Raw genomic sequence first — 27985 nt, 5'->3', positions numbered from 1 at the left:
GCTGGTTAGTCTGTATCCTGTGCCAGTAAAGGAACAAAAGCAAAGCTTCTGTTTCACTATTTTTGTAGTAAAAAGTCGTCGGGCAAGTTCCGCCTGATTCTGAACCTAACCTGTTATGAGACAGAAAAAGTTCGGATGGAATCCATTTTTTCAGTAAGGGAGCTACTGTTTCCAGGGGCCTTTATGGCATCTCTCGATCTAAGAGATGCATATTGGCATTCACCAAAAATTCCTAAAATTTGCAGTTGGAGTAAATAGGAGGGTAGAACACTACCAGTTTGTTTGCCTTTCGTTTGGGATCACTTCTGCCCCAAGAGTGTTCACAAACATGCTGGGAGAAGCATTGATTCCGTTAAGAGAGCAGTCGATTTTAATCATTCCATGTTTAAACGACTTGCTTATTCTCGGAAGTTCAGCAGATCAACTGACAAACCATTTAAATCTGGTATCGGAACATCTCCGATCCCTAGGTTGGATTATCAACCTAGAGAAGTACTCTTTGATTCCAAGTCAGAAAACGCCTTTTCTAGGCATGCTAGTGCATTCATTAAAACAGAGGATTTTCTTTCCTCCGGAAAATATCCTAAAGATAAATTTGGCAGTGAAATCATTACAGAGGGAAGACAAGGTTTCCCTAAGGATGATTTAGTCTGTGCTGGGATTGATGTCATCCACAATGGTGGCAGTACCCTGGGCACTGGCGCACATCAGGAAGTTGCAGAGTTTCCTTCTAGGAAATTGGGACGGTCGTCCATAAACATAAGATTTCAAAGTCACAATTCCTCAAACTGTGGTGTTGTCTCTGCAGTGGTGGTTGGAGGAATCCAACCTTGTGAAAGGAAGGCTTTGGAAGGAGCCTGTAGACAAGGTAATTACTACGGATGCAAGCGCTTGGGGCTGGAGAGCTCGTATAGCTCACAGAGCCTTTCAAGGGAAGTGGACAGAACTGAGTCTGAGTTCATCCAACTGGAGGGAATTAAGTAAAGCGGGCCTTATTTCAGGCGCGATCGATACTGTCACAGTCCAATGTTCTGATCCACTCTGACAATGTTACGGCAGTAGCGTTTTGTCAGCAAACAGGGAGGCACGAGATCCCTGTTGTTGCAAGAAGAAGTGGAGGAGATCTTGTCCTGGGCAGGAAAGAATGTGTTATCCTTGAGAGCTGTTCGTCTCGAGGGAAATCTCAATATAGAGGCAGACAAACTGAGCAGAAGCAGGATTCTGTCATCAGAGTGGTCTCTAAACAGAGAGAGGTGTTCCCAGACATCACAAAACGATGGGGAACACAGTCAATCGATCTGTTCACAACAGAAGACCATGGCCAGATTCAGAGTTTCTTCTCCCTCAATCCAAAAAAGCATATATCTGGGGGTGACTGCATTCATTCAGGAGTGGAACTTTCCACTTCGGTATGCATTTCCTCCTCTCAATTTGATTCCGGCAGTTATCAGCAAGAGGTTGTCAAAATCGGATGATTTTGATTGCACCTTAGGGGACCCTTGGAGACTTCCTTGCAGGCCAGATCTGCTGCTGCAAGGGAACCTGTGGCATCCACATCCAGGCAGATTGAATCTGTCAGTCTGGATCCTTACTCAAAAATTGGGAGTATCTGACAAGGCAGCCTCTACATTGATTGGTATCCGTAAAGAAGTTACTAGGAAGATTTACTTGAAATACTGGAAAACTTTCCATCTTCGGCTGTCCGGCTTTAAGTTTGATAGCCTGTCAGTTCCAGCAGTCCTGGATTTTCTTCAGGAGGGTTGGGATAAAAATGTTTCTGTAAGTACGCCTAAAGTGCAGATTGCTGCTTTATCTGCTTTTTCAGTTATCCCCTTGTCTTCCTCTCCTTTTGATAGTGAGGTTTCTGAAGGCTTTTTCTAGGAAACTGCCAGTTTATAAACCATACGTTTCTCCTTGGGATTATCAGGGGTTTTAAAGGAACTGTCCAAAGGTTCCCTAGAGCCTCTTAAGGACAGTTCTTTTAGATATCTTACATTAAAAACAGTATTTTTTAGTAGTCATCACTACAGCCAGAAGGGTCAGTAAGCTACAAGCTTTGTCTATGAAAAGTCCTTATTTTCAGGATACATTAGGGTTACAGACATATCCAGAGTTTTGTCCGAAGGTTATGTCTAGGTTTCACAGGTCGCATGATATTATTTTGCCTATTTTCTGTGTGAATCCAAAATGTGGAAAAGAGAGGATTTTTCACTCATTAGATGTTAGAAGATGTGTTCTGGAATATTTGAACAGAACTGCAGATGTCAGGAATACAGATTCTTTGGTTTATTTCAGGGAAAACTGTGGGTCAGAGAGCTTCTAAATCTACTATAGCTAATTGGATTAGGTTAGCTATTATAGAAGCTTTCAGAGTTATGGGAAGTGAGGCTCCTGCTTCATTTAAAGCTCACTTTTCTAGAGCTAGGGCAGCTGCTTGGGCTAATAATGCAGGGGCTTCGCCTGAGCAAATATGTAAAGCAGCAACGTGGTCAAGCTTTTCTACGTTCATCTGTCATTACCGAATTGATGCAATGTCTGCACACGACCAGGCGGTTGGTAGAAACGTTCTCCAAGCGGTGGTCCCACCCTGAGGTTGTATTACTTGTTAATCGTCTCACCTTTGCCCTGAAGGATTGTGGGGAAAAATCAGAGTTAGTACCTGCTAACGATGTTTTCAACAATCCTTCAGGGCAACGATCCCACCCGGGTGTTAATTGTCTGTGTCTGATAGTTGCACGGTTATGGGTTAGTGGAATGTTCACCTGTCGGGTACTTGGCTAAACGCACTGAGGGTGGACTAACCATGTGACTTTTTTATAGGGGAAGTGCTGTCTGTTCCTGTTCCTGGGAGGAGCGACGTCTCACCTTTGCCCTGAAGGATTGTTGAAAACATCGTTAGCAGGTACTAACTCTGATTTTTTTTGCCAAACTACAAACAATCCTAGTTCTCCATAACTTTATTGGGTAGGCCAATACTAGTTGTTGGAATTAGAAGAAATTTGGTTTGGAAGCTTAGCTTCATTATAAATGGATTTTATTTCTGCCTTTTATATAGATGGCAAACGACGACACAGAGACTGCAAACCACAGTGAGACGTTGGGGCACAGGTAATGGTTTTCCCGAATGTATGTATAGTTTTACAATTGTTACATACATACTGTACATACATACCCTACTATGTTCAATGGTCACTTTGTAATTCTTGGATACACTAAGGATACACTCTCCTGGGATGAGTAAAGGGCAGTGTGATTCTTCTACCAGACCTGAGTAAATAAACAGGTGAAACTCGATAAATTATAATATCATGCAAAAGTCCATTTATTTCAGTACTTCAACTTAAAAATGGAGAAATGTATTGTTCTTGATGACCCACACCTTTATTGATTTAGTCCCATCGATTAATTGGAGCTGTGACAAAAATGTGACATCGGCTCTCAAGGACTGGAGTTGGGGCTTCTCACACCTAAAGCTGACCATAAATTTAAAGGGACTCTGAGCAGTAACTACAATCAAAATTTGAACTTACCTGGAGCTTTCTCCAGCCCACCGTAGGTCAGGAGGTCCCTTGGCCCTTCTCCCAGGCCCTGCTCAGAAATGGCTCCTGGCGGCACTGGGCCCGAGTGTCGGGCGCCTTCTTCCACCAAGATGACGTTAGTCGGCACCACGCCGGCCGCCTCGTGTCATCACGGCGGCCGGCGTGACAGGATTAAACCGCGCATGCGCAATACTGTAATACTGTCACGCAGGCCGCCGTGATGACGCGAAGCAGCCGGCGTGGTGACTACTGATGTCATCTTGGCGGAAGAAGGAGCCCGACACTCGTGCCCAGTGTCGCCCGGGAGCCATTTCTGAGCAGGGCCTGGGAGAAGAGCCAGAAGGACGCCGAGGGACCTCCCGACCTACGGTGGGCTGGAGAAAGCCCCATGTAAGTTAAGATTTTGATTGTAGTTACTGCTTGGAGTCCCTTTAAATAAACTTGCAGAAGGAGAAAAAGAACACAGAGCACAAAAATAGTGTAGTAGGTTCGAGAAGCAATTTGTATTTGGAAGCTATATGAGTTTATACTCAAACATGGGTTACCGCAAAGGCAGCCACTGTATAGCAGAGGCGTTTGGCTTGGACCCAGACTTGTACTAGTTTTTACTCCTTTAATTGCCCGATGAAGTAGAATAGAATCTGCGAAACGTGTTGCGTTGTGGAGTACTTAAACTGTATCTTTGTTGATCTTTAATCAACACAGACTGTGTTTGACTTGTTGGAGTTAAGCCCACCACTACTGCCCTTTTTAAACTGTTTTTAAACATTTTTACTCTATTCTGGCTCCTCTGTTCGAGCTTCTCTTCATATAGATTCAGATAAAGTTGCCACTCATCTTACAATTTTTTTTTACATTTCTTTTCAATTCAAGCTTGCAATCAATTTTTCAGATTGATTGCAACATTTGATAAAACTGACGAATGTACCACACGTAAGTTCAATTTTCCCCAGTTGTGAAAATGTTTTTGAAAACTGCTTGCGTCTCTACATTACGAAATTGCCAGTCTACCACACACCATGCAATCTTGCAAAAGATTGATCAAAAATTTCCGCTACTCCCGATCAAGAAAAATCTGAAAATGTGATCGTAATTTTCACTCAAAAAAAGCTTTCAATTTTTCTGTAGAAATGATCGTTTTTATTGAATTGCTGTAAAATTGGATCATTTTATTGTATCCTGTGTGGCCACCTTTAGAAGGTGAAAGTGAGAATGCAGGCATTATTAAATGTGGGTGAGGTGCCTTTTAATTAACTGGTCTTATCATTGGACTGAGTGACTAATGTGCTCTAGGTTGATGAAGTCATAGTGTATGGTGCACTAGGTAAAGAAGTCCTCACTGCAGTTTATATACCTTTATTGTACAATCAGCTTTAAAAGTGTGAAACCATTCAGGTAGAAATATACTCCGATACTCGGCTGGATTTAACATAAGGCATTGTAGGCACGTGCCTACAGGCGCCTGATAGAGGGGCGGCTCACTTCCCTCCCCTAGCGCCTTCCTCCTTCCCTATTCTGAGCATAGGGTAAATGAAAGTTTAGTCACCTGGCACTCGACATTCCACTGACAAGATCTCCCTTCAGTCGGGGCTCCACTAGCTACTTAATATTGAGGCTACCGAATGCTAAGGGACACCTGTAGCTACCTGACAGGTAAGGGTGAAATGACAGATGGGCCATCCAGCACACTTGTGGTGCAGTTCGGCGGGGGTTTGTAGGTTCATGGAGGGTGAAGTTTAGGGTGCCAGGACGTTTGTGCCTATAGGCTCCTGTGATGTAAATCCGGGCCTGCCGATAATGGTGCTGTGTCGGTGAAGGCACAGGGTGGCCTGATAAACCTTTCATGCAGACAGGTTTTCTTCTCCGTTTGCAGTGCATCTCTGAATGGGATATAGGAAACTGCAGTGATATCAAGTGTTCCTCCACTCTCCTTAAAGCTCCGCTTACTGTGCCCACAATCTGTACTTATTGTATTATGGAGCTGTCCTTCTAACCCGATGGTGGCAAACTTTAATTTCCAAAATTCACTGAGTCCTTTACCAGTGCCATATCCCCCCCTATGCTCTCACTTATTAACCACTGTTAACTGCTTGAACACTGCTTCACTTTAAAAGTACATGCGTTAAACTCCTTTAATGTGCTCTAACTGCAGGATAACAGACAGCATTAACAGTATTCACCCTTACAGAGCAGGAACATACACATTTCCACAGAGGCACAAAGAGGAGCCCGACAAAGACTACAAAAAGGTACTCGGCAACCGGTGTTTGTTTTATGTTCTTTGCATCTGGTGCAGACACAATTTGGTAATTAAAATTTTTAGTATGGATAGCGAATTACAAAAAAAACAAAACAAAACCATGAATGCAGTGAGTAAAAAACAATTGCACCATGAGGTTTTTTTGTTTGTGTGTTTTGTTTTGGGTCCAAACAATTAACCAGTTCGGCCTATCTGGACGAGCTTCCTCGTCCAGATAGGCACTGCTGCTCCCGCCGCATGGTGCGCGCGATCGGGAACGCACCCGCCGCTAGCCCCCCGATCAGTGAATGGGAATATAATTCCCATTCACCGATCTAACTTCCCCGCAGAAATACCGACGCTTTCTATCCAGAGAGCGCGGTATTTCTGCCCCCAGGAAACTTCTCTGCTTTTTAGTTCCTGGATGCGAGATCATTCGCATCCAGGACTTTTTTCACTGTGGCCATCTTGTGGCCAAATAGTAAACTGCACCCACATACATTTTTAATTAAACAATTATAATATTTTACATTTAAAATAAGCAGTTTCCCTCCCACACCAAAAATTACCCACATACATTTTTTATTAAAAAAAAAAAATTAAAAAAACAAAAACAACATAAATAGTTACCCAAGGGTCTCAACTTTTTAAATATGCATGTCAAGAGAGTATGTTATTATATTATTTAAAATTATAAGCTTATAAATCGTGATGGACGCAAATTGAAAAAATGCACCTTTTATTTCTAAATGAAATATTGGCACCATAAATTGTGATAGGGATATCGTTTAAACGGTGTAATAACCGGGACACATGGGCAAATAAAATACATGCGTTTTAATTACGGTAGCGTATATTAATTTCAAACTATAATGGTCAAAAACTGAGAAATAAATTTTTTTTTCATTTCTTTCTTAATATTCCTGTTAAAATGGATTTAGAAAAAAATAATTCTTGGCAAAATGTACTACCCAAAGAAAGCCTAATTAGTGGCGGAAAAAACAAGATATAGATCAATTCATTGTGATAAGTAGCAATAAAGTTATAGGCGAATGAATGGGAGGTGAACGTTGCTCGGATGCATGAGATTTTCGGCACTGCGGTGCTGAACCGGTTAAAGTGGGATTAAACTCTGAAAACTAAAATTTCTGTAACTCTTTGGTACATAAAATAACATTTAAAAGCATTTCCCGTGGGTAAAAATGTTTTTCACTAAAGGGAGCCGTACAGGCTTGCTTATCTCTGCTTCATTGGAAAATATAACCTTGAAGCTCTCTGCCTGTCTTTTCACTCTGCACCACTTCTTTTCTGCTAAAGAGACTCGGCTGTTGCCAGGGCGATGTGTCTACTAAGCAGAGAGAGGAGGAAGCAGAATCATGACACAGGCAGAGATAGTCTCCTGGCCGGCAATGATTGCGTTTGCCGATTAGCTACAGATAAACAAGCCTGTACTACTCTGCATTGAAAGAAAACAGTTTTACACGCAGGGAATGCTTTCAAATGTTTTTATCTATCTTAGTAGTCACAGAAATTTGACTTTTGGAAGTATAATCTCACTTTAAAGCTTTGCTACTTAAAGAGAGTCTGAAGCGAGAATAAATCTCGCTTCAGACCCCATATATAGCAGGGGCACGTGTGCCCCTGCTAAACCGCCGCTATCCCGCGTCTTAACGGGGGTCCCTTGACCCCCAAATCCCCCTCCGTGCAGCAGGGAGCGCTTCCTGGTTGGGGCAGGGCTAACCGCCGCAGCCCTGCCCCACGCGCGTCTGTCAGCGCGTATCTCCGCCTCTCTCCCGCCCCTCTCAGTCTTCCTTCACTGAGAGGGGCGGGGGAGAGGCGGCGATGCGCGGCTGATAGACGCAAATGGAAGCAGGGCTGCAGCCGTTAGCCCTGCCTCCAGGAGTGACCAAGCCTGCGACCAAGTGTCGCAGTGGGGGGTTTGGGGGTGAAGGGACCCCCGTTTAGCGGCGCGTATGCGGCGGTTTAGCAGGGGCACACGTGCCCCTGCTAACTATGAGCTCTGAAGCGAGATTTATTCTCGCTTCAGAGTCTCTTTAAGATAAATGGAAAGATGGCAATTACTCACAAGGGCTTTTTAAAGGGGCACTATGGCGAAAAATTGTAAAATTTAAAATATGTGCAAACATAGACAAATAAAAAGTATGTTTTTCCAGAGTAAAATTAACCATAATTTACTTTTCTCCTACGCTGCTGTCACTTACAGTAGGTAGTAGAAATCTGACAGAAGGGACAGGTTTTTTGGACTAGTCCATCTCTTCATGGAGAGGGGGATATTCTCAGGGATTTATTTATTTTCAAAAGCACTTAGTGAATGGCAGTTGCTCTATCCAACTGCCATAAAAACTTGCGAGCAGGGAAGCTGGCCAGCATCATTGTTTAAATCCTTTTTAGGGAATATATTTATAAAGAATAAAAGCCTTGTGTAACGATTGGTGTCAGCGAGAACAGACTTCTCTGATTATTGGTGATCTGCAGAATCACCAATAATATAGATGCTATACATGACCAGAGGAGCTGGGAGAGAGGAATATCTCTATATAACACAGGAATACAAACTCCAGCAAGCTGGAGATACAGACAATAGTGAGATAGTTCACCCAAGGAGCGGGTAGAACTATGTTTAAACAAGCGTACTGATCACCCGAGGAGCGGGTGATTCAGACTGTAGTGTAGTCACTATCACCTGAGGGGCAGGTAGAGAGGATAGTACTGTAGTGACTATTCACCTGAGGAGCAGGTGATAAAGACTGTACTGCAGCAACTGACCACCTGAGGAGCGGGTGATTCATACTGTACTGCAGCAACTGACCACATGAGGAGCAGGTGATTCAGACTGTACTGCAGCTACTGACCACCTGAGGAGCAGGTGATTCAGATAGTACTGCAGCTAGTAATCTCCTGAGGAGCAGGTGATTCAGGCTGTACTGCAGCTACTGATCATCTTAAGGGCAGGTGATTCAGATAGTACTGCAGCTAGTATTTACCTGTGAAGCAGGTGATGCTAGCAGAGGATTCCTCACCAGTGACTAGGCTCACTGGTGAGGACAGGAGAGTCAGACAAGCAGATTTGGCAATGAGCGGACAGATACGGTACAGAGACAGAAAGCTAGATCAGAGTAGTGTTTCAGGCAGAGTCGGCAACTACTATTAGATAGGCAAAGGTACAGCTCCCCTTCTAGTTGCATAAAGGTCCTGTCGCCTGGCGCGCGCGTAGCCCTTAGTCTATGAGCAATAGAAGGACCAGGCAAAGCACCAGCATGTAACTGCGCGGCGAAGACCGCCGGCTGCGATGCGGAGATAGCTGCCATGCCGCTTGCTGTTGCGGCCGTATCTCCGCTATCCATTACAGTACCCCCCCCCCCCTCCCTGAGGAGTGGACCCCGGACACTTCCTACCCAGTTTCTCCGGGTGTAACTCATGAAACTCTTTCTTTAACTCCTCCGCATGCATGCGACAATCCGGCACCCAAGTTCTCTAGGCCATACCCCTTCCAATGGACCAGGTACTGTACAGAATTCTGCACCAATCGAGAATCCAAAATCTTCTCGATCTCATACTCAGGTTGGTCGTCAATCATCACGGGGGTGGGGGGGTTTGGTGGTGGTGAGGACTCCACATGCACAGCAGGCTTATGCAAGGAAACATGGAATGATCTCACACCTCTCATGCTGGCTGGGAGATCAATCGCATATGTCACATCATTAATTTTCTTGGACACAAGGTATGGGCCTATGAATCTGGGTCCTAACTTGGGTGATGGTTGTTTCAACGCTAGATGTCGAGTAAACACCCACACTTTATCTCCTGGGGAAAACTTCCACTCCACCGACCGTCTCTTATCTGCCTGTTTTTTTCTGAGTCTGGAAGGCTTTCCCCAGATTTCTCTTTACGAAGACCCAAATCTCCCTTAATGCCCTTTGCCAATCTTCTAGGGCTGGAAAGGGAGAAGATGCCACTGGCAAAGGAGAAAACTTAGATCTCCCCGAGACCACTTGAAATGGAGAAAATCCTGAAGAAGAACGCTTCAGATTATTATGCGCAAACTCCGCAAATGGCAGGAACTTTACCCAATCTGATTGCGCATCTGCCACATAACATCTAAGAAATTGTTCCAGTGACTGGTTAACCCTTTCGGTCTGTCCATTGGTCTGTGGGTGGTAGCCTGATGAAAATGAAAGGTTCATATTGAGCTGATGGCAAAAGGCTCCAGAATTTTGACACAAACTGGACTCCCCTATCTGACACTACATTCTCCGGAATGCCATGCAGCTGGAAAATGTGCCGGATGAAGAGATCAGCCAATTCCTGGGCCGATGGGAGTCCTTTCAGAGGTACGAAATGAGCCATTTTACTGAACCTATCAACTACCACCCAGATGACCGGCTTGCCCTCAGAGCTGGGAAGTTCTCCCACAAAGTCCATAGACAAGTGAGTCCAGGGTTCATTTGGCACTGGTAGAGACTGAAGTGTACCCACAGGTGCCTGACGAGATGGCTTACTTCTGGCACACACAGAGCATTCCCTTACAAACTCCTTGCAATCAAGTGCCAATGATGGCCACCATACACATCATGGTGGCGTAGTGGTTAGCTCTCTCGCCTTGCAGCGCTGGGTCCCTGGTTCGAATCCCAGCCAGGGCACTATCTGCAAAGAGTTTGTATGTTCTCTCCATGTCTGCGTGGGTTTCCTCCGGGCAATCCGGTTTCCTCCCACATTCCAAAAACATACGGATAAGTTAATCGGCTCCCCCTAAAAAAATTGGCCCTAAACTACAGTACTTTACATAATCTAGACATATGGCAATGGTAGGGATTAGATTGTGAGCTCCTTCGAGGGACAGTTAGTGATAAGATATATATATATATATATATATATATATATATATATATATATATATATATATATATATATATATATATATATATATATATATATATATATATATACATACACTGTACAGCGCTGCGTTATATATCGGCGCTATATAAAATACTAAATAATAATAGGTCTTGAGTTCAAGCAGCTCTGGGATGCCCTGCATTCTTATGGGTATGGAATAGTTGCAAGAGTTGTAAGCGAAAGGGAAGTGGCACAAAGAGAACCCCCTCGGTCTTCCCTTCTGGGATATCCTGTTGGTAAGGCCCTAAGGTAACCGCCCAATCCTCCCAGGTTTCCGTGGCTGCTACCACCAGTTTCTGAGGTAAGATGGTCTCAGGGGCTGCAGGCTGAACTGTCTCAGGCTCAAATCACCTAGACAATGCATCTGCGTTGACCTTCTTACTTCCTGGGGTGTACGTTATCACGAATCTGAACCTTGAAAAGAACAGGGACCAGCGGGCCTGTCGGGGACTGAGTCTTTCGGCCCCTTCAATGTACTCCAAGTTTTTATGATCAGTATAAACTGTAATTGTATGTTCTGCCCCTTCAAGCCAATGGCGCCACTCCTCAAAGGCTAACTTAATGGCCAGAAGCTCCCGATTGCCAATATCGTAGTTCCTCTCAGCTGGAAAGAACCTACGAGAAAAGAAGGCACAGGGATGGAGTTTACCTTGTAAGCCAGAGCGCTGAAACAGTACAGCCCCAACCCCAATCTTTGATGCATCCACCTCAACGATGAAGGGAAAAGTGACATCCACGTGTCTCAGGATGGGAGCAGAACAAAATAGCTTTTTAAGCGTAGCAAAGGCAGACTGTGCCTCTGCCGACCAATGGTAAGTGTCAGCCCCTTTTTTTGGTAAGGTTGGTTAGGGGTGATACTACAGAGGAAAACCCTTTGATGAACTTCCTGTAGTAATTGGCGAAGCCAAGAAATCTCTGGAGTGCCTTCAAACCTACAGATTGCGGCCACTCCAACACAGCAGATACTTTTTCAGGATCCATGGAAAGGCCTGAAGTGGAAATAATATATCCCAGAAAAGGGACTTGAGTGACCTCGAAGTGGTACTTCTCTAACTTGGAGTACAACGAGTTCTGCCTTAATTTACGTAACACAAACTTCACATGTTTACGATGTTCCGTTAGGTTGGGAGAAAAGATCAGTATATTGTCTAAATACACTAGCACGAATTTTCCCAGAACCTCCCTAAAAACTTCATTAATCAATTCTTGGAAGACGGCAGGCGCATTACACATCCCGAAGGGCATGACCAGATACTCGTAGTGCCCATCGGGGTGTGTTGAACGCCGTCTTCCATTCGTCACCGTCCCTAAGGCGTACCAGGTTGTATGCCCCTCGAAGGTCCAGTTTAGAGAAAATACTGGCATTGGTCACCTGAGCAAACAAATCGTCTATCAAAGGCAGTGGATAGCGATTTTTCACTGTGATCTTATTTAACCCCTGATAGTCAATACAAGGTCTGAGCCCACCGTCCTTCTTCTGCACAAAAAAGAACCCAGCCCCCGCTGGGGATCTGGAAGGATGGATGAAGCCCTTGGCCAAATTTTCCTTAATGTACTCCTGCATAGCCAGCTTCTCGGGCCCAGACAAATTATAGAGATGACCTCTAGGAGGCATACAACCTGATCTTAACTCAATGGGACAATCGAAACTTCGATGAGGTGGGAGTTTGTCTGCCGATTTGGGACAAAACACGTCAGAAAACTCAGCGTACTGCACTGGCACCCCTTTCACCTGAACCTTGGTGGCACAAACAGCAACTCTCTTCAAACAATGATAATGGGTTGACCAGCTCTGTAGCTGACCGGAAGCCCAGTGAATCTGAGGGGAGTGTAAATGCAGGGCATACGGAGGATAATGGTAGAAGTTGCCATTTGCAGGACAAAGAACTGTAGTTTCTCCTTATGTAGCACCCCTATAGTACATAACAACGAGGGAGTCTGGGAAAGAGGCTGTCTACACTGTAATAGAGAATCATCTACCGCTGTGACCAGAATCTGACGATCCAGCGGGAGTAAAGGAATACCCAATCTTTTCACAAAGTCATAGTCTATAAAATTAGCTGCAGAGCCCGAGTCCACGAATGCCTCTGTGGCCGTGGCCCGACCCTCCCAGGTAATGGAGCAAGGGAGGAGCAAACAGTTATTGTTTAGAGGTAGAAACGGCTGGCCTAGGGTATTACCTCTGACTACACCTAGACGGCAGCGTTTCCCGACTTCTTAGGACAATTCTGGACAATGTGACCCTCCTCAGCACAGTATAGACAGTCTTTCTGACCTTCTGCGATTCTTTTCCACTTGCGTTAACCTAGAGTGACCGAACTGCATCGGTTCGTCTTGAGGTGACGAGGGTGGAGAAAAGGCGTAGGAAAAAGATCTTACAGCGTTTCTCCCATGGGTCTGTCTCCAACGAAGGCGGCGATCAACCCGTACCGCCAACAAAATTGCTTCATCTAGGGATTTAGGTTCAGGATGCCCTAACATCAAATCAGAAACTGCATCAGATAATCCTGACAGGAACCAGTCTAACAATGCATATGTTCCCCATCTAGCTGATACAGCCCACCTCCTAAACTCTGCAGCATAAACCTCCACCGGATTACGACCCTGCCTGAGAGTTTTTAGTTTCCTCTCAGCCATGATAGCAATATCCGGATCATCGTGTATAATGGCCATGGCCTTAAAAACTCCTGAACTGAAGATAAGGTCATGTGCATGCAGACTATATGCCCATGTTTGTGAATCTCCTGACAGAAGGGTCTTTATAAATGTTACCCTCTGGTTCTCAGATCCTGACAGATTGGGCCTCAACTCAAAATAAGACCACACACGATTCCTGAAATTCTGAAAGTCAGATCTATGCCCAGAAAACTTTTCAGGTACGGACATACGAAGGTCCATGACTGGAGGGGATCGCACTGCATCAACAGCTGTTTGAAGTACCTGTACAGTCCCAGACAGTTGTGTAATCTAAATCTGTTGGGTATTAATCACCCCGGTAAGATTGTTTACCGCGGTGGTCAGAACTTCAACTTGGTCGCGCAGTGCGTCCATAATGTTTGGTCTGCTGTTCTCTAACGATCGGTGTCAGCGAGAACAGACTTCTCTGATTATTGGTGATCTGCAGTATCACCAATAATACTGGTATAGCCAGAAACAGGACAACCAATGTAAGGGTAGGTGTTTGGTGTGACAGTAATGATAGAGATTCTCGCTTTCCCAGAGGAGCTGGGAGAGAGGAATATCTCTATATAACACAGGAATACAAACTCCAGCAAGCTGGAGATACAGACAATAGTGAGATAGTTCACCCGAGGAGCGGGTAGAACTATGTTTAAACAAGCGTACTGATCACCCGAGGAGCGGGTGATTCAGACTGTACTGCAGCAACTGACCACCTGAGGAGCAGGTGATTCAGACTGTACTGCAGTTACTGACCACCTGAGGAGCAGGTAATTCAGATAGTACTGCAGCTAGTATTCACCTGTGAAGCAGGTGATGCTAGCAGAGGATTCCTCACCAGTGACTAGGCTCACTGGTGAGGACAGGAGAGTCAGACAAGCAGATTTGGCAACGAGCAGACAGATACGGTACAGAGACAGAAAGCTAGATCAGAGTAGTGTTTCAGGCAGAGTCGGCAACTACTATCAAATAGGCAAAGGTACAGAATCAGTAAACAGAAGAGTAGTCAAGCTAGCAGAAGGTCATAACAAATAATACAATTCAATTAGTACTTTAAGCTATCAACAGAATCTGGCTAATTGTGGATCCCCAGCTCCTGCTGGTTCTAGCACACTTTGGGATCTGACTAGGTCTGAGTGCTAACACGTAGCATTTGCAATAGCAGATGCGGAGCAACTGAATGACCTGTCCTATATATACTGCAAGCGCTCCACAGTGCCGCCCCAGTCACTCAGCCAATCCGGAGCATAGCTGGAGTCAGCTGATCGCCTGATCAGCTGACTCCCCTTCTAGTTGCATAAAGGTCCTGTTGCCTGGCACGCACGCGCGTAGCCCTTAGTCTATGAGCAATAGAAGGACCAGGCAAAGCACCAGCATGTAACTGCGCGGCGGAGACCGCCGACTGCGACGCGGAGATAGCCGCCATGCCGCTTGCTGTTGCGGCCGTATCTCCGCTATCCATTACACCTTGCTGAGAACCCCCTATGGACTAGTTTAAAACCTGTTGCTTCTGTCAGATTTCTGCTACTTACTGTAAGTGACAGCAATATAGGAGAAAAGTAATTTATGGCTTATTTTACACTGGAAAAAAAGTACTTTTTATTTGTCTGTTTGCACATATTTTAAATTTTACTATTTTTCATAGTGCCCCTTTAAGTTAGTCCCATTTGTTAGTAAGTGTAGACAGCTTAAAACTGTAGCATAACTATAAAAGTAAATGCAGAACTCTTATCTCTAAGATGGTTCTAAACATGCCAAGGGCCTGATTCACAAAGCGGTGATAACTCAGTTATCACGCCTAAAAGACTTTAGGCGTGATAACCTTTGCACTAGCAGAGTTATCACCGCTTTGAGCTGCTGATCATACGAAGCTCCCGTGCACAAAGTTTTGCACGCGCCAGGCGCACGCGCAAAGTCCCATAGGGCTTAATGGGGGTTGCGCGCGAGTTACTTCAGATCATGCCTAAACTAAGTTGATCCGATATGCTGGGAAATACCGTGGTAGTAGTGGCGTGCGTTATTACGATGGAACACCCAGCTTCTATCCCCCCAAATTCATGAAAACATTTCGGAAATCGACATTGTGACACCACCTTGCTGCACAAGCATGTAAATACGTTGCCTGTCCGCTGCCCCGAGTGTTTCTGCCATATTTCCCACATGACTACCGACAAGTAGCTCGTGGGGGGCATATGATGTCACACATGCGCCCCACCTGCTATAATGCTGGCAGCTATGTGGGGAACCAATGCGAAAGCACGGCAGAAACCCCGGGGTGGCAGGCAAAGTATTTACATGCTCGGGTGCCATAATGCCGATTCCCGAAAAATTTAATGCCAAACAATTGGGAATCAGCCTGTGGTGTATGGGCTGCCAACAGATCTCTCTGATGAGAGTCGATCAGAGAGAGATCTGTCTCTTGGTGGGATCAGCCTAACCCTGCTAGACGTATGGGCACCTTAAAACAGTTGAACTCACTAGTGTAAAACCAAACATCTTCAGGACAAAGAACAAGGAGTCCAGTTGTCTGTAGCCAGGTTTTCATTCATCAAAGCAACTGTTAGAGACCAGTTTCCCTAATTTCTCATTGTTGTGGTCATTGTGTGCACTGTGTCCTCTGTACATGGCAGAGGGAGATGAAGTAGCTGTTTTATTCTAAAAGTGTAGAAGGCTCGCTGGGGCTGAATTGACTGTACTGTAATGCAAGCAGGACTGCAAGTGATTTATTTGTAGGACACATGATGATGTGAAGCTGCTCTAGAACTTTCTGTTATAGATTCTGTCCATTTCCCTTTCCACAGTTATATGAAGATTTACTGTCTGAGAACAACACACTGAAAGACCAGCTGCAGGAGACAGAGCTGAAACTCACACAACTGAGGCTGGAGTTGGAGTGAGTTACGCAGGTGCGTCTTTCTTGTTGTTCCTCCTCTAGCTTCTGTCTTCACTATGGCTTCCTCTGGGCACTCCAGTTTCCTCCCACATCCCACGGACAAGTTAATGGGCTTCCCCTATAAATTGGCCCTAGCCTACAATGGACATATGACTATGCTAGGATTAGATTTTGAGCACCTCTGAGGGAGAGGAACACAGAGATTAACTTTCTGGACACCACCATATACATCAGGGGTAACAACATACAAACCTCTGTGTATCGCAAACCTACAGACCGTCCCACATACCTAAGATATGACAGTTTTCATCCTAAGCACATTAAGAACTCTATAATTTACAGCCAAGCAATAAGGTACAAGCGGATTTGTTCTAACAGGATGGACAGAGACAAGCACCTGGATCGCCTTAAGAACACTTTCATTAAACAAGGTTACAGTCCTCCAATGGCTGAGGCCCAAATTAGGAAAGCCAGCAACATCCCCAGGACTGAACTCCTGAAATATAAGCAAAACCAGAAAGAGGAACGTGTCCCTTTGGTTGTCACCTACAACCCACACCTGGAAATCTTAAGGAGGATTGCTAAGGAACTTCATCCCATTTTACACAAGGATCACAGACTGAGAACGATATTCCCTAAACCTCCACTCTTGTCATATCGGCAACCACACAATCTAAAACAGATGATTGGCAGGAGTTCTTTGAATAGGCCGCAACAAAACGGAACATCACCCTGCTGACAAAAATATGTGGGACCTGCAGACACATTTACTCCACTGACAGGGTAACGCTACCAGGTTCACAACAGGAGTACAGAGTACAAGGTACGTTTTCCTGTGGGTCCACCAATCTGGTATATCTGATCATGTGTGCTAAATGCCCCAATGTTATGTACGTGGGAGAAACTGGACAAACTCTGCGCAAACGTATGAATGGACACAGGCACACTATTAAAGATACCAAATCTGGACTCCCAGTTGCTACACACTTTCGGTCCAACGGACACAGCATGGATGATCTTCGTGTCACTGCCCTGAAGGGTGGCTTCAAAACGTCAAATGATCGTTTAATAGCAGAAACAAAATTTATAAATTGGTTCAAAGCTGTGCAGAACGGTTTGAATAAGGACAACTTTCTATATTGGTATGAGACTGATGATATTTGAACTTTTCTCAGACATTATAGCTGAACTTGTGAACTAAGAATTTATGATACCTCTGTGTCAGTCCAACTCCCAGGTATGTGAGCAGGGAGTAAACAAGGATCCTGATCTTAGCTTACAACCTCTAACCCCAGGTCGATGGTCTGTGTGAATTAAGGCATCTTAATGACATGTATTTATGCTTGAAAAAATATCTGTTTTCCCTTTTGATGATGCATGTATATAAGCTGTCTGTACCACCAGTTTGCAAACTAACAGGATATAAGCCAGACGAAGGCTGCATGGCTGAAAGCTTGCTTATTTTTTTCATTTTTAGTTAGCCAATAAATGGTATCATCCTGATGTATCCTGATATAAGGGGGCTTTTAGGACCATTGTAGTCCCTTACACACTCCAATGAGTTCTGGGTCACCATGAGCTTGCTGGTTAGTCTGTGCCTCTCGGATTCACAAGCCCTACTCCATAGAGCTAAATTAATCCATGCCATGCACTGATGAGGATCAAACAATCCAAAACAGTCTGTATGCATGTTGGATTATTATGGCTCTGTACAAATTAACAAGCTGACACATCATTGCATTCCAGCGGTTCTGGAGGTGTGTCTAGCTTCTAAGGGTACAATGGTTAATTTGCATATATTCAGCAGTGTTGCTCTGGGAGACATCTCAAGCTCACTCCAACCTGAATTATCGCAAATTCTTTCTGTTTTAGGAAAGCAAACTTTTGTTTATCCTGATATAAAACTTCTTGATTTTACTGATGGCTAACACGGTACAATACCCTACTGCTACTATTTTAAAATAACCAATAGAAAGCGTATAATACGCTTTTGTTAGGTAAACAAAGCGTATCATACACTCTGCCTCCTCCCTGGTGGTCACAACGCTCGATCGACCACCAGAGAGGAAGGCAGCACTGTGAGTCAGCATGCACACACACTGATCCTGCCCCCCCTGCACACTGATCGCCCACAGCACCCATCAGACCCCCCCCCCCCCGCCCACCCCCTGACAGCACTGTTTGCACCCAATCACCCCCTAATCACCTATCAATCACCCCCAGTCACTATCTGTCAACGCTATCTTTTAAATCAGGTCCTAAACTGCCCCCTGGGGGCGCCTGATCACCCCCCCCCCACACCCTCAGATCCTCCCCAGACCCCCCCCCCCGTGTACTGTATACAGCTATTCTCCCCTGTAATCACCTGTCAATCACCCGTCGATCACCACCTGTCACTGCCATCCATCAGATTAGACCCTAACCTGCCCCTTGCGGGCATCTGATCACCCACCCACCCGCTCAGATCGAACACAGACCCACCCTCAGAACACCTCCCAAGTGCATTGTTTACATCTGTTCTCTCCTCTAAACACCTACTGATCACCCATCAATCACCCCCTGTCACTACCTGTCACTGCTACCCATCAGATCAGTCCCTAATCTGCCCCTTGCGGGCACCCAATCACCCACCCGAACCCTCAGATCGCCCACAGACCCCCCCCCCAAGCCAGTGCATTGCTTGCGTATATTCTCCCCTGTAATTACCTACTGATCACCTATCAATCACCCGTCACCACCTGTCACTGCGGGCTCCTGATCACCCTCCCCCCTGCCCTTAGATCTCCCTCTGATCACTCCACCCTGCCCTAGATCACCCCCTGCCATTGTGTACATCTAATCTCCTGTCTGTAACGGTTGATTGTGCTTTGATTGGCTCCAATTGTCTCAATTGCCCTGTGACTGACTTAGATAGTCCCGTGATTGGTTTTTGATTGTCCCTCGATTGGTTTTTTGATTGTCCCGTGATTGTTTTTCGATTGTCCCGTGATTGTTTTTCGATTGTCCTGTGATTGTTTTTCGATTGTCCTGTGATTGGTTTTCGATTGTCCCGTGATTGGTTTTCGATTGTCTCGTGATTGGCTTCGATTGCCCCGTGATTGGCTTTGATTGCGATGATTGGCTGTGATTGCCCTCTAATCGCTCTTATTGGCTCTAATTGTGTTGTAATTGCCTTGATTGCCCTCTGATTGTCTGTGATTGTTTCTGATTGCCCCCATTGCTGTCTGATTGCCCCCTGATCACCCCCCCCCCGGTCACTATCCTAGTGATCTAAAAACAGTGTTTTTAGTATCACTAGTGTTAACAGTTAGGCCAGTTAGCTAGGCCCCTGTGTTAGTGTCAGTTAGCCCACCACACCACAGTCACTAATTAGTCGCTGATTAGCGTCATCACTGTCGCTAATCAGCATTGGTACTATATAGTATCTGTAAGTGATCATTACTGATCGCACACAGATCTATATTGGGGTCACTAGGATCCACTAAAAACGCAGTGTTTGCCGATCAGGCCTGATCGTTCGCGTGCACTTGCGTTCAGCCCGCCCCACCGCAGTGACAGAATTTTTTGTTCTGATCACTGCAAAAAACACTACAATAGCTGTGGCACTGTAAAGATCAGTTTTGATTTTTTTTTTCCAAAACTCAGTGACCACAGCTTTCTGCTCCGCAAGTACTCCCTTTTGCTAGGTAGGTGCTCTTTTTCCTGGGTAGTCTCAGAGGAATACCCCCTAAATTTAGCAGCCCACCATGGCAAGAAAGGGGTATTCCGATGAGGTGTACAGGTACATGGCCCAGTTGGATGAGAACAATTGGGACGTCTCATCCGACGAATCTTCTGGGTCATAGTACGAACCTGTGGACAGCAGTGGCTCGCTGACCGATAGCGATAACGAGGTTGAGGTCCCGGCTAGAGCCAGGCGTACCACACCCCATGTCACTGGACCACAGGTGGCGCAGGATCTGCCTCAAGGGCAGCAGAGTGGGGCTAGCGCTGGTCTGAGGTTTCATGGTGGGGCATACACCAGCAGTGCAGCATCTCCTGGACCTAGCACCAGTACTTCAGTAGACCCTGGTGAAGTGGTGAGCACCAGAATGGAAGTTAAAACTTGTTCGGTGGCACGTGCATTAAGACCCGAGTCGCAGCCACCAAGAAAACGGGCCCGTACTACCCATAGTCTTCCAGAGGTGCTGGCAAATCCCAATTGGCAATCCCCTGGTTCCGCCGCACCCGTACTGCCCCCTTTCCCTGCCCAGTCTGGAGTCCAGGTGGAGACAGATAATCTAGGAACGGCCCTAGACTTTTTTCATCTGTTCTTCACCGAGGATCTCTACGACTTAATTGTGGCTGAGACCAACCGTTATGCCACACAATACATCATCGACAACCCGGATAAGTACTATACCCAGGCTTACCGATGGAAACCACTCCAAGTTTCCGAACTTTAAACTTTTTTGGGCCTTCTCCTTAACATGGGTCTAGTCAAATTAAATGTATTGCAGTCTTATTGGTCTACGCGCCCAATATATCACCTGCCCATGTTCTCTGCTGTCATGTCCAGGACAGGATTTGAGATGATCCTGTGCTTCCTGCACTTCAATGACAACACAACCTGTCATCGAAGTGACCACCCTGCTTATGACCGGCTCCACAAAATTCGGCCCCTCATAGACCACATGTCATCAAAATTTGCAGATGCTTATACCCCTGAACAGCACATCTGTGTAGACGAGTCCCTCATACATTTTACCGGGCGCCTTGGCATCAAACAGTACATCCCAAGCAAGCGCGCCCGTATGGGTTGAAACTGTATAAGCTCTGTGAAAGGGCCACAGGCTATACTTTTGGTTTTAGGGTCTATGAGGGAAAAGACTCAAAATTGGAGCCGGTTGGATGCCCTGACTACCTGGGGAGCAGTGGCAAGATTGTGTGGGACTTGGTGTCACCTTTGTTCCAGGAGGGGTACCATCTTTATGTGGACAACTTCTACACAAGTGTGGCCCTCTATCAGCATTTAAAGATAGAAGGGATCCTCTGCTGTGGCACCGTGCGGCCTAGACGCCGGGGCTTCCCCCAACGGCTCGTTAGTACCCGGCTTGCACGGGGGCAGAGGGCCGCCTTGTGTACAGATGACCTGCTCGCGGTGAAATGGAAGGACAAGAGGGACGTTTACCTTCTGTCCACCATTCACACAGACACGACAGTCCAAATTCAACGGGCAACTGAGGTCACTGAAAAACCCCTCGCCATCCACGACTATAATGCTTACATGGGAGGGGTGGACTTCAATGACCAGATGTTAGGGCCCTATTTAGTTTCCCGCAAAACCAGACGCTGGTATAAAAAAGTGTCTGTTTATCTAATTCAATTGGGTATTTACAACAGCTTTGTTCTCTACAATAAGGCTGGGAGAACTGGAGGGTTCCTTAAATTCCAGGATGACATCGTTATGGAACTCCTGTATCCAGGAGGTGCCGTGGCCCGACCCCAAAATGCAGTTAGCCAGCTGCATGAAAGGCACTACGCCTTTCCCATTCTGAGTGCCCCAAATCAACGCACCCCAAGAAAACGTTGTCGTGTCTGCAGCAGGGCTGGAACAAGGCGTGACACCTCTGTTTACTGTCCCATGTCTCCTGACCAGCCTGGCCTATGCCTAGGGGAGTGTTTCCAGAGGTATCATGAGCAGATACACTTTTAGAGAGTAGGGAACGCCAGACATAGCAGTAGGCACACAAGGGTCTCTGTGCTATTTCACACTGGCGTGATGCGTTAGGGAAAATTGCCTAGCGAAAGTCACACTTTGCGGTCCCCCCCCCCTACGCCGGAAGTGCTTGACTTAACGCTAGTGCATGCCTACGTTACTGCGTGGCTTTTGCGGCAATTTGGATCGGCCCGGAAGTCATGTTAGTCTACGGCGATGCAGTTACTTACTAGGCCGAATGCGATTACGGTCGAATGCTACTCTAGCGGTATTCCCTAAAGGTCTGTTTGGGGCGATGCAGTGCGCGCGACCCACCGGATACACCAATATGCAGTGTGAACCCAGACATCAGGTTTCCAGAGACCCTGAAACACAGTGCTGCCAGAAACCTCTCCTTTCACTTGGGACAAAGTGCATAATGTACTTCGCCACATCTCTGTGCGATTTGCACTTTGCACATTGTCCCATGGGGGACGAGAGGTTTGTCCTCAGAAAGGTAAGAAAAAAAACAAACAAAAAAAAACAGGTAAGCAAAAAAGCTAATGTTTGGTTCCCAATGTTAATGTTTGGGTTAAAAATGTTCATTAAAGTTTATAAAAGTTGATGGTAATGAAGTTATTTCTTTGCTGCTTGCTTGTTTTTTTTTTTTTTTTTTTTTGTCTGTTTTTCTCTCTTTTTTTCCATCCTCTACCCTTCCAAGTGGACCGACCGACCGAACGACCAACCAGCTGCAGCACTGATGGTGCATCCTGACAGAAGCATTGTGTGTCTGTCAGATTACACACAAGTCAGTGCATGCAGCGCTGCAGGACGAGATTTCTCCTCCGCAGTAAAAAAGATACGTTTGCCGAGGCATATGAGCTGAGGGGCGGTGTTGGAGCTCCCATGCTTTGGCAAGCACTTTATATCAAAAAAGAACTCTGGCAATGATTTGTTCATCCACATCGATCGGTGTGAATGGATAAATCGGCTTTGCCAGGGCATACGAGCTGAGTGGGTGGACGTTTTTGGGTGGCAGCTCTTATGTCCTGGCAGACGCCTTTCCCTCTTTTTTTTTTTTTTTCACATTTTTTTTGGGCAGATATTTTTTCATCCACATTGATTGATTGTTTGACTGTCATTTTTCCTTTCAGCCCAGAGTGCATTACCCGTATGCCCAATATAAGGAGTATAGCAGAAACTCCTAACACATGTAATGATTGCAGAGACCCTAAAATGCCAGGACATACCCCACGAATGATGCCATTTTGGAAAGAGGACACCCCAAAGTATTCCGTGAGGTGCATGGTGAGTTCATAGAATATTTTATTTTTTGTCACAAGTTACCAGAAATTGTTGTATGTTTTTTTTCACAAAATGTCATTTTCCGCTCACTTACAAAAAATAACTGACAAAAAATAAAATTTTCTATGAACTCACCATGCCCCTCATGGAATACCTTGGGGTGTCTTCTTTCAAAAATGGGGTCATTTGTGGGATTTGTTCACGGTCCTGACGTGGGGGGGTGTGCTAAATTGTGAGCACCCCTGTAAAGCCTAAAGGTGCTCATTGGACTTTGGGCCCCTTTGCGCTACTAGGCTGCTAAAAAAAGTGTCACACATGCGGTATTGCCATATTCAGGAGAAGTAGTATAATGTGTTTTGGGATGTATTTTTACACATACCCATGCTGGGTGGGAGAAATATCTCTGTAAATCACAATTTTTTAATTTTTTTACACACAATTGTCCCTTTACAGAGATATTTCTCCCACCCAGCATGGGTATGTGTAAAAATACACCACAAAACACATTATACTACTTCTCCTGAGTACGGCGATACCTCATGTGTGGCACTTTTTTGCACCCTAACTGCGCTAAGGGGCCCAAAGTCCAATGAGTACCTTTAAGATTTCACAGGTCATTTTGTGACATTTGGTTTCAAGACTTCTCCTCACGTTTTAGGGCCCCTAAAATCCCAGGGCAGTATAGGAACCCCACAAATGACCCCATTTAGAAAGAAGACACCCCAAGGTATTCAGTTAGGAGTATGTTGAGTTCATAGAAGATTTTATTTTTTGTCACAAGTTAGCGGAAATTGATTTTTATTGTTTTTTTTCACTATGTGTCATTTTCCGCTAACTTGTGACAAAAAATAAAATCTTCTACGAACTCACCATACTCCTAACGGAATACCTTGGGGTGTCTTCTTTCTAAAATTGGGTCATTTGTGGGGTTCCTATACTGTCCTGGCATTTTAGGGACCCTAAACCGTGAGGAGTAGTCTTGAAAACAAATGTCTCAAAATGACCTTTGAAATCCTAAAGGTACACTTTGGGCCCCTTAGCGCAGTTAGGGTGCAAAAAAGGGAAACAGTAAATTCGGGCGCCTGAGGCTAGTGGACAAATCGGGCGCCGCCATTCACTTCTATAATAAATATCGTTTAATGGGCGCCCGGTAGGAAAAAAGGGCGCCGGAGAAAACTAACGTTTTAAAAGCGGCGCCCGGAGACTTAATGTTTTATTACTGTTTCTCATGATTACACATTATTTAATGATTTATACATGTTTAAATATTATTTTTAAACGAAAACCAGTACAATATTTTTCCCAAACATTATTTTTAAACGAAAAACATTACTTTTTTTTATTTTTTACATTATTTTTAAACGAAAAAAATTACAGGGGGGTCTTAGGTTTAGGCACCAACAGGGGGGTCTTAGGTTTAGGCACCAACAGGGGGGTCTTAGGTTTAGGCACCAACAGGGGGGTCTTAGGTTTAGGCACCAACAGGGGGGTCTTAGGTTTAGGCACTAACAGGGGGGTCTTAGGTTTAGGCACCAACAGGGGGTCTTAGGTTTAGGCACCAACAGGGGGGTCTTAGGTTTAGGCACCAACAGGGGGGTCTTAGGTTTAGGCACTAACAGGGGGGTCTTAGGTTTAGGCACCAACAGGGGGGTCTAGGGGTTAGGGGTAGGTACAGGGAGGGTTACTTAGGCACCAACAGGGGGGGTCTTAGGTTTAGGCATCAACAGGGGGGTCTAGGGGTTAGGGGTAGGTACAGGGAGGGTTACTTAGTAATTTTTTTTTTAAACGTTATTATGCGTTTCATTATTTAAACGAAAGATTAACGTTTTTACAATTGCCGATTTAATACACATTATTTAATGATTTATAACGTTTAAAAACATTACTTTTAAACGAAATACATTTTTAAACGTAATCCATGTTTATCGTTAAAAACCCGGCGCCCTTTTTTCCCATCGCCCCTTTTTAACGTACGCGCAAAAAAGTGCCACACGTGGTATCACTGTACTCAGGAGAAGTAGTATAATGTGTTTTGGGGTGTATTTTTACACATACCCATGCTGGGTGGGAGAAATCTCTCTGTAAATGGACAATTGTGTGTAAAAAAAAAAATGAAAAAAATTCTCATTTACAGACCTATTTCTCCCACCCAGCATGGGTTTGTGTAAAAATACACCCCAAAACACATTATACTACTTCTCCTGAGTACGGCGATACCACATGTGTGACACTTTTTTGCAGCCTAGGTGCGCTAAGGGGCCCAAACTCTTATGAGCACCTTTAGGCTTTACAGGGGTGCTTACAATTTAGCACCCCCCAAAATGCCAGGACAGTAAACACACCCCACAAATGACACCATTTTGGAAAGTAGACATCGCAAAGTATTCAGAGAGGGGCATGGTAAGTCTATGGCAGATTTCTTTTTTGTTTGTCACAAGTTAACAGAAATGGAAACTTTTTTCCATTTTTTTTTGTCACAAAGTGTCATTTTCCGCTAACTTGTGACAAAAAATAAAATCTTGTATGAATTCACCATGCATCTTAGTGAATACTTTGGGATGTCTTCTTTCCAAAATGGGGTCATTTGGGGGGTATTTATACTATCCTGGAATTTTAGCACCTCATGAAACCTGATAGGTGCTCAATAAAGTCAGAGATGCTTCAAAATGGGAAAATTCACTTTTTGCACCATAGTTTGTAAACACTATAACTTTTACCCAAACCAATAAATATAGGCTGAATGGGTTTTTTTTTTTATCAAAAACATGTTTGTCTACATTTTTCGTGCTGCATGTATACAGAAATTTTACTTTGAAAAATGTCAGCACATAAAGTTAAAAAAAAAATCATTTTTTTGACAAAATTCATGTCGTTTTTGATGAATATAATAAAGACTAAAAATCACAGCAGCAATCAAAAAGCACCAAAAGAAAGCTGTATTAGGGACAAGAAAAGGAGGTAAAATTCATTTAGATGGTAGGTTGTATGACTGAGCAATAAACTGTTAAAACTGCAGTGGTCTGAATGAAAAAAGTGTCTGGTCCTTAAAGAGACACTGAAGCGAAAAAAAAATATATGATATAATGAATTGGTTGTGTACTATGAATAATTACTAGAAGATTAGCAGCAAAGAAAATATTCTCATATTTTTATTTTCAGGTATATAGTGTTTTTTCTAACATTGCATTATTCTATAATATGTGCAGATTACACAACACTCAGCATTCAAAATGAGTCTTTCAGAGCAGTCTGTGAAGTAATGAACTCTCCTCTAGCAGAGGAAAAGTAAACAGTTCAATTACAGTTGAGATAATAAGTCAGATAACAGCCCTCTCCAGGACTAAGTTAGTCGGAGAGCTTAATAGCTTTTTTGCATAGAGATAACAACTGGAGTTTCTTAACTCTTCCTGTACTGGAAACAATTAGACTGATGTATCTGATCTTAATGTTTTTTTTCTTAGCTGTACTACACATACAAATCATAATATCATCATTTTTTTTCGCTTCAGTGTCTCTTTAAAGGATACCACAACTGACATGTGGCATAATGAGATAGACATGGGTATGTACAGTGCCTAGCACACAATTAACTATGCTGTGTTCCTTTTTTTCTTTCTCTGCCTGAAAGAGGTAAATATCAGGTATGTAAGTGGCTGACTCAGTCCTGACTCAGACAGGAAGTGACTACAGTGTGACCTTCACTGATAAGAAATTTCAACTATAAAACACTTTCCTAGCAGAAAATGGCTTCTGAGAGCAAGAAAGAGATAAAAAAGGGGGAGTTTCTTATCAGTGAGGGTCACACTGTAGTCACTTCCTGTCTGAGTCAGGACTGAGTCAGCCACTTACATACCTGATATTTACCTCTTTCAGGCAGAGAAAGAAAAAAAGGAACACAGCATAGTTATTTGTGTGCTAGGCACTGTACATACCCATGTCTATCCCATTATGCCACATGTCAGTTGTGGTATCCTTTAAAGGGACTCCGAGCAGTACAGAAACTATGGAAAGATTCATATCATTTTAAAGCTCTCTTTCTCCTCTTTCCACTGATATATAAACCGCTGCCCTACGCCTTTTAGTTTTCGCTATTTTCGCGATTGAAATTGCCGCGGCCGCGATTTCAATCGCGAAAATAAAGAAAACTAAAAGGCGTAGGGCAATGATTTAGGTGTCGCCAGAAAGAGGAGAAAGAGAGCTTTAAAATGATATCCATCTTTCCATAGTTACATTGTATTACACAGGACGACTTTTTCTGCTGAATGGAGCTGCTGACACTGGGGAAAGTGTCATCCTGTGTAATACAAGTAACTATGGAAAGATGGATATCATTTTAAAGCTGTCTTTCTCCTCTTTCTGGCGACACCTAAATCGTCGCTCTACGCCTTTTAGTTTTCTTTATTTTCGCGATTGAAATTGCGGTCGCGGCAATTTCAATCGCGAAAATAGCGAAAACTAAAAGACGTAGGGCAGCGGTTTATATATCATTGGAAAGAGGAGAAAGAGAGCTTTAAAATGATATGCATCTTTCCATAGTTTCTGCACTGCTCGGAGTCCCTTTAAGGGGTTTTATGACTGCAGTCCTTAAAGAGAGTCTGAAGCGAGAATAAATCTCGCTTCAGACCTCATAAATAGCAGGGGCACGTGTGCCCCTGCTAAAACGCCGCTATAGCGCGGCTTAACGGGGGTCCCTTCACCCCCAAATCCCCCTCGATACACCCGGGGAGCGCTTC

At 44.6% G+C, this 27985-nt stretch overlaps 1 protein-coding gene across 12 annotated transcripts in view; it reads left to right on the top strand.

Moving 5' to 3' along the window:
• The window catches only part of LOC137522782 (protein phosphatase 1 regulatory subunit 12C-like), a 58578-nt gene that overhangs the window by 23432 nt on the left and 7161 nt on the right, over positions 1-27985 (top strand). For 11 of the 12 annotated variants that reach the window (XM_068242868.1, XM_068242863.1, XM_068242861.1 and 8 more), the window contains 2 exons: positions 3056-3108; positions 5692-5788. In XM_068242868.1, coding sequence (XP_068098969.1) covers positions 3056-3108; positions 5692-5788 — 150 coding nt within the window. The remainder of the gene's footprint in view (positions 1-3055; positions 3109-5691; positions 5789-27985) is intronic. The other variant, XM_068242870.1, reaches the window with a different exon arrangement.

This window comes from Hyperolius riggenbachi, chromosome 6 (genome assembly GCF_040937935.1).
Source record: "Hyperolius riggenbachi isolate aHypRig1 chromosome 6, aHypRig1.pri, whole genome shotgun sequence".
Classification (NCBI taxonomy): Eukaryota; Metazoa; Chordata; class Amphibia; order Anura; family Hyperoliidae; genus Hyperolius; species Hyperolius riggenbachi.
The sequence above is the reverse complement of the archived record's forward strand: the minus strand, read 5'-3'. Positions and strand labels throughout refer to the sequence as shown.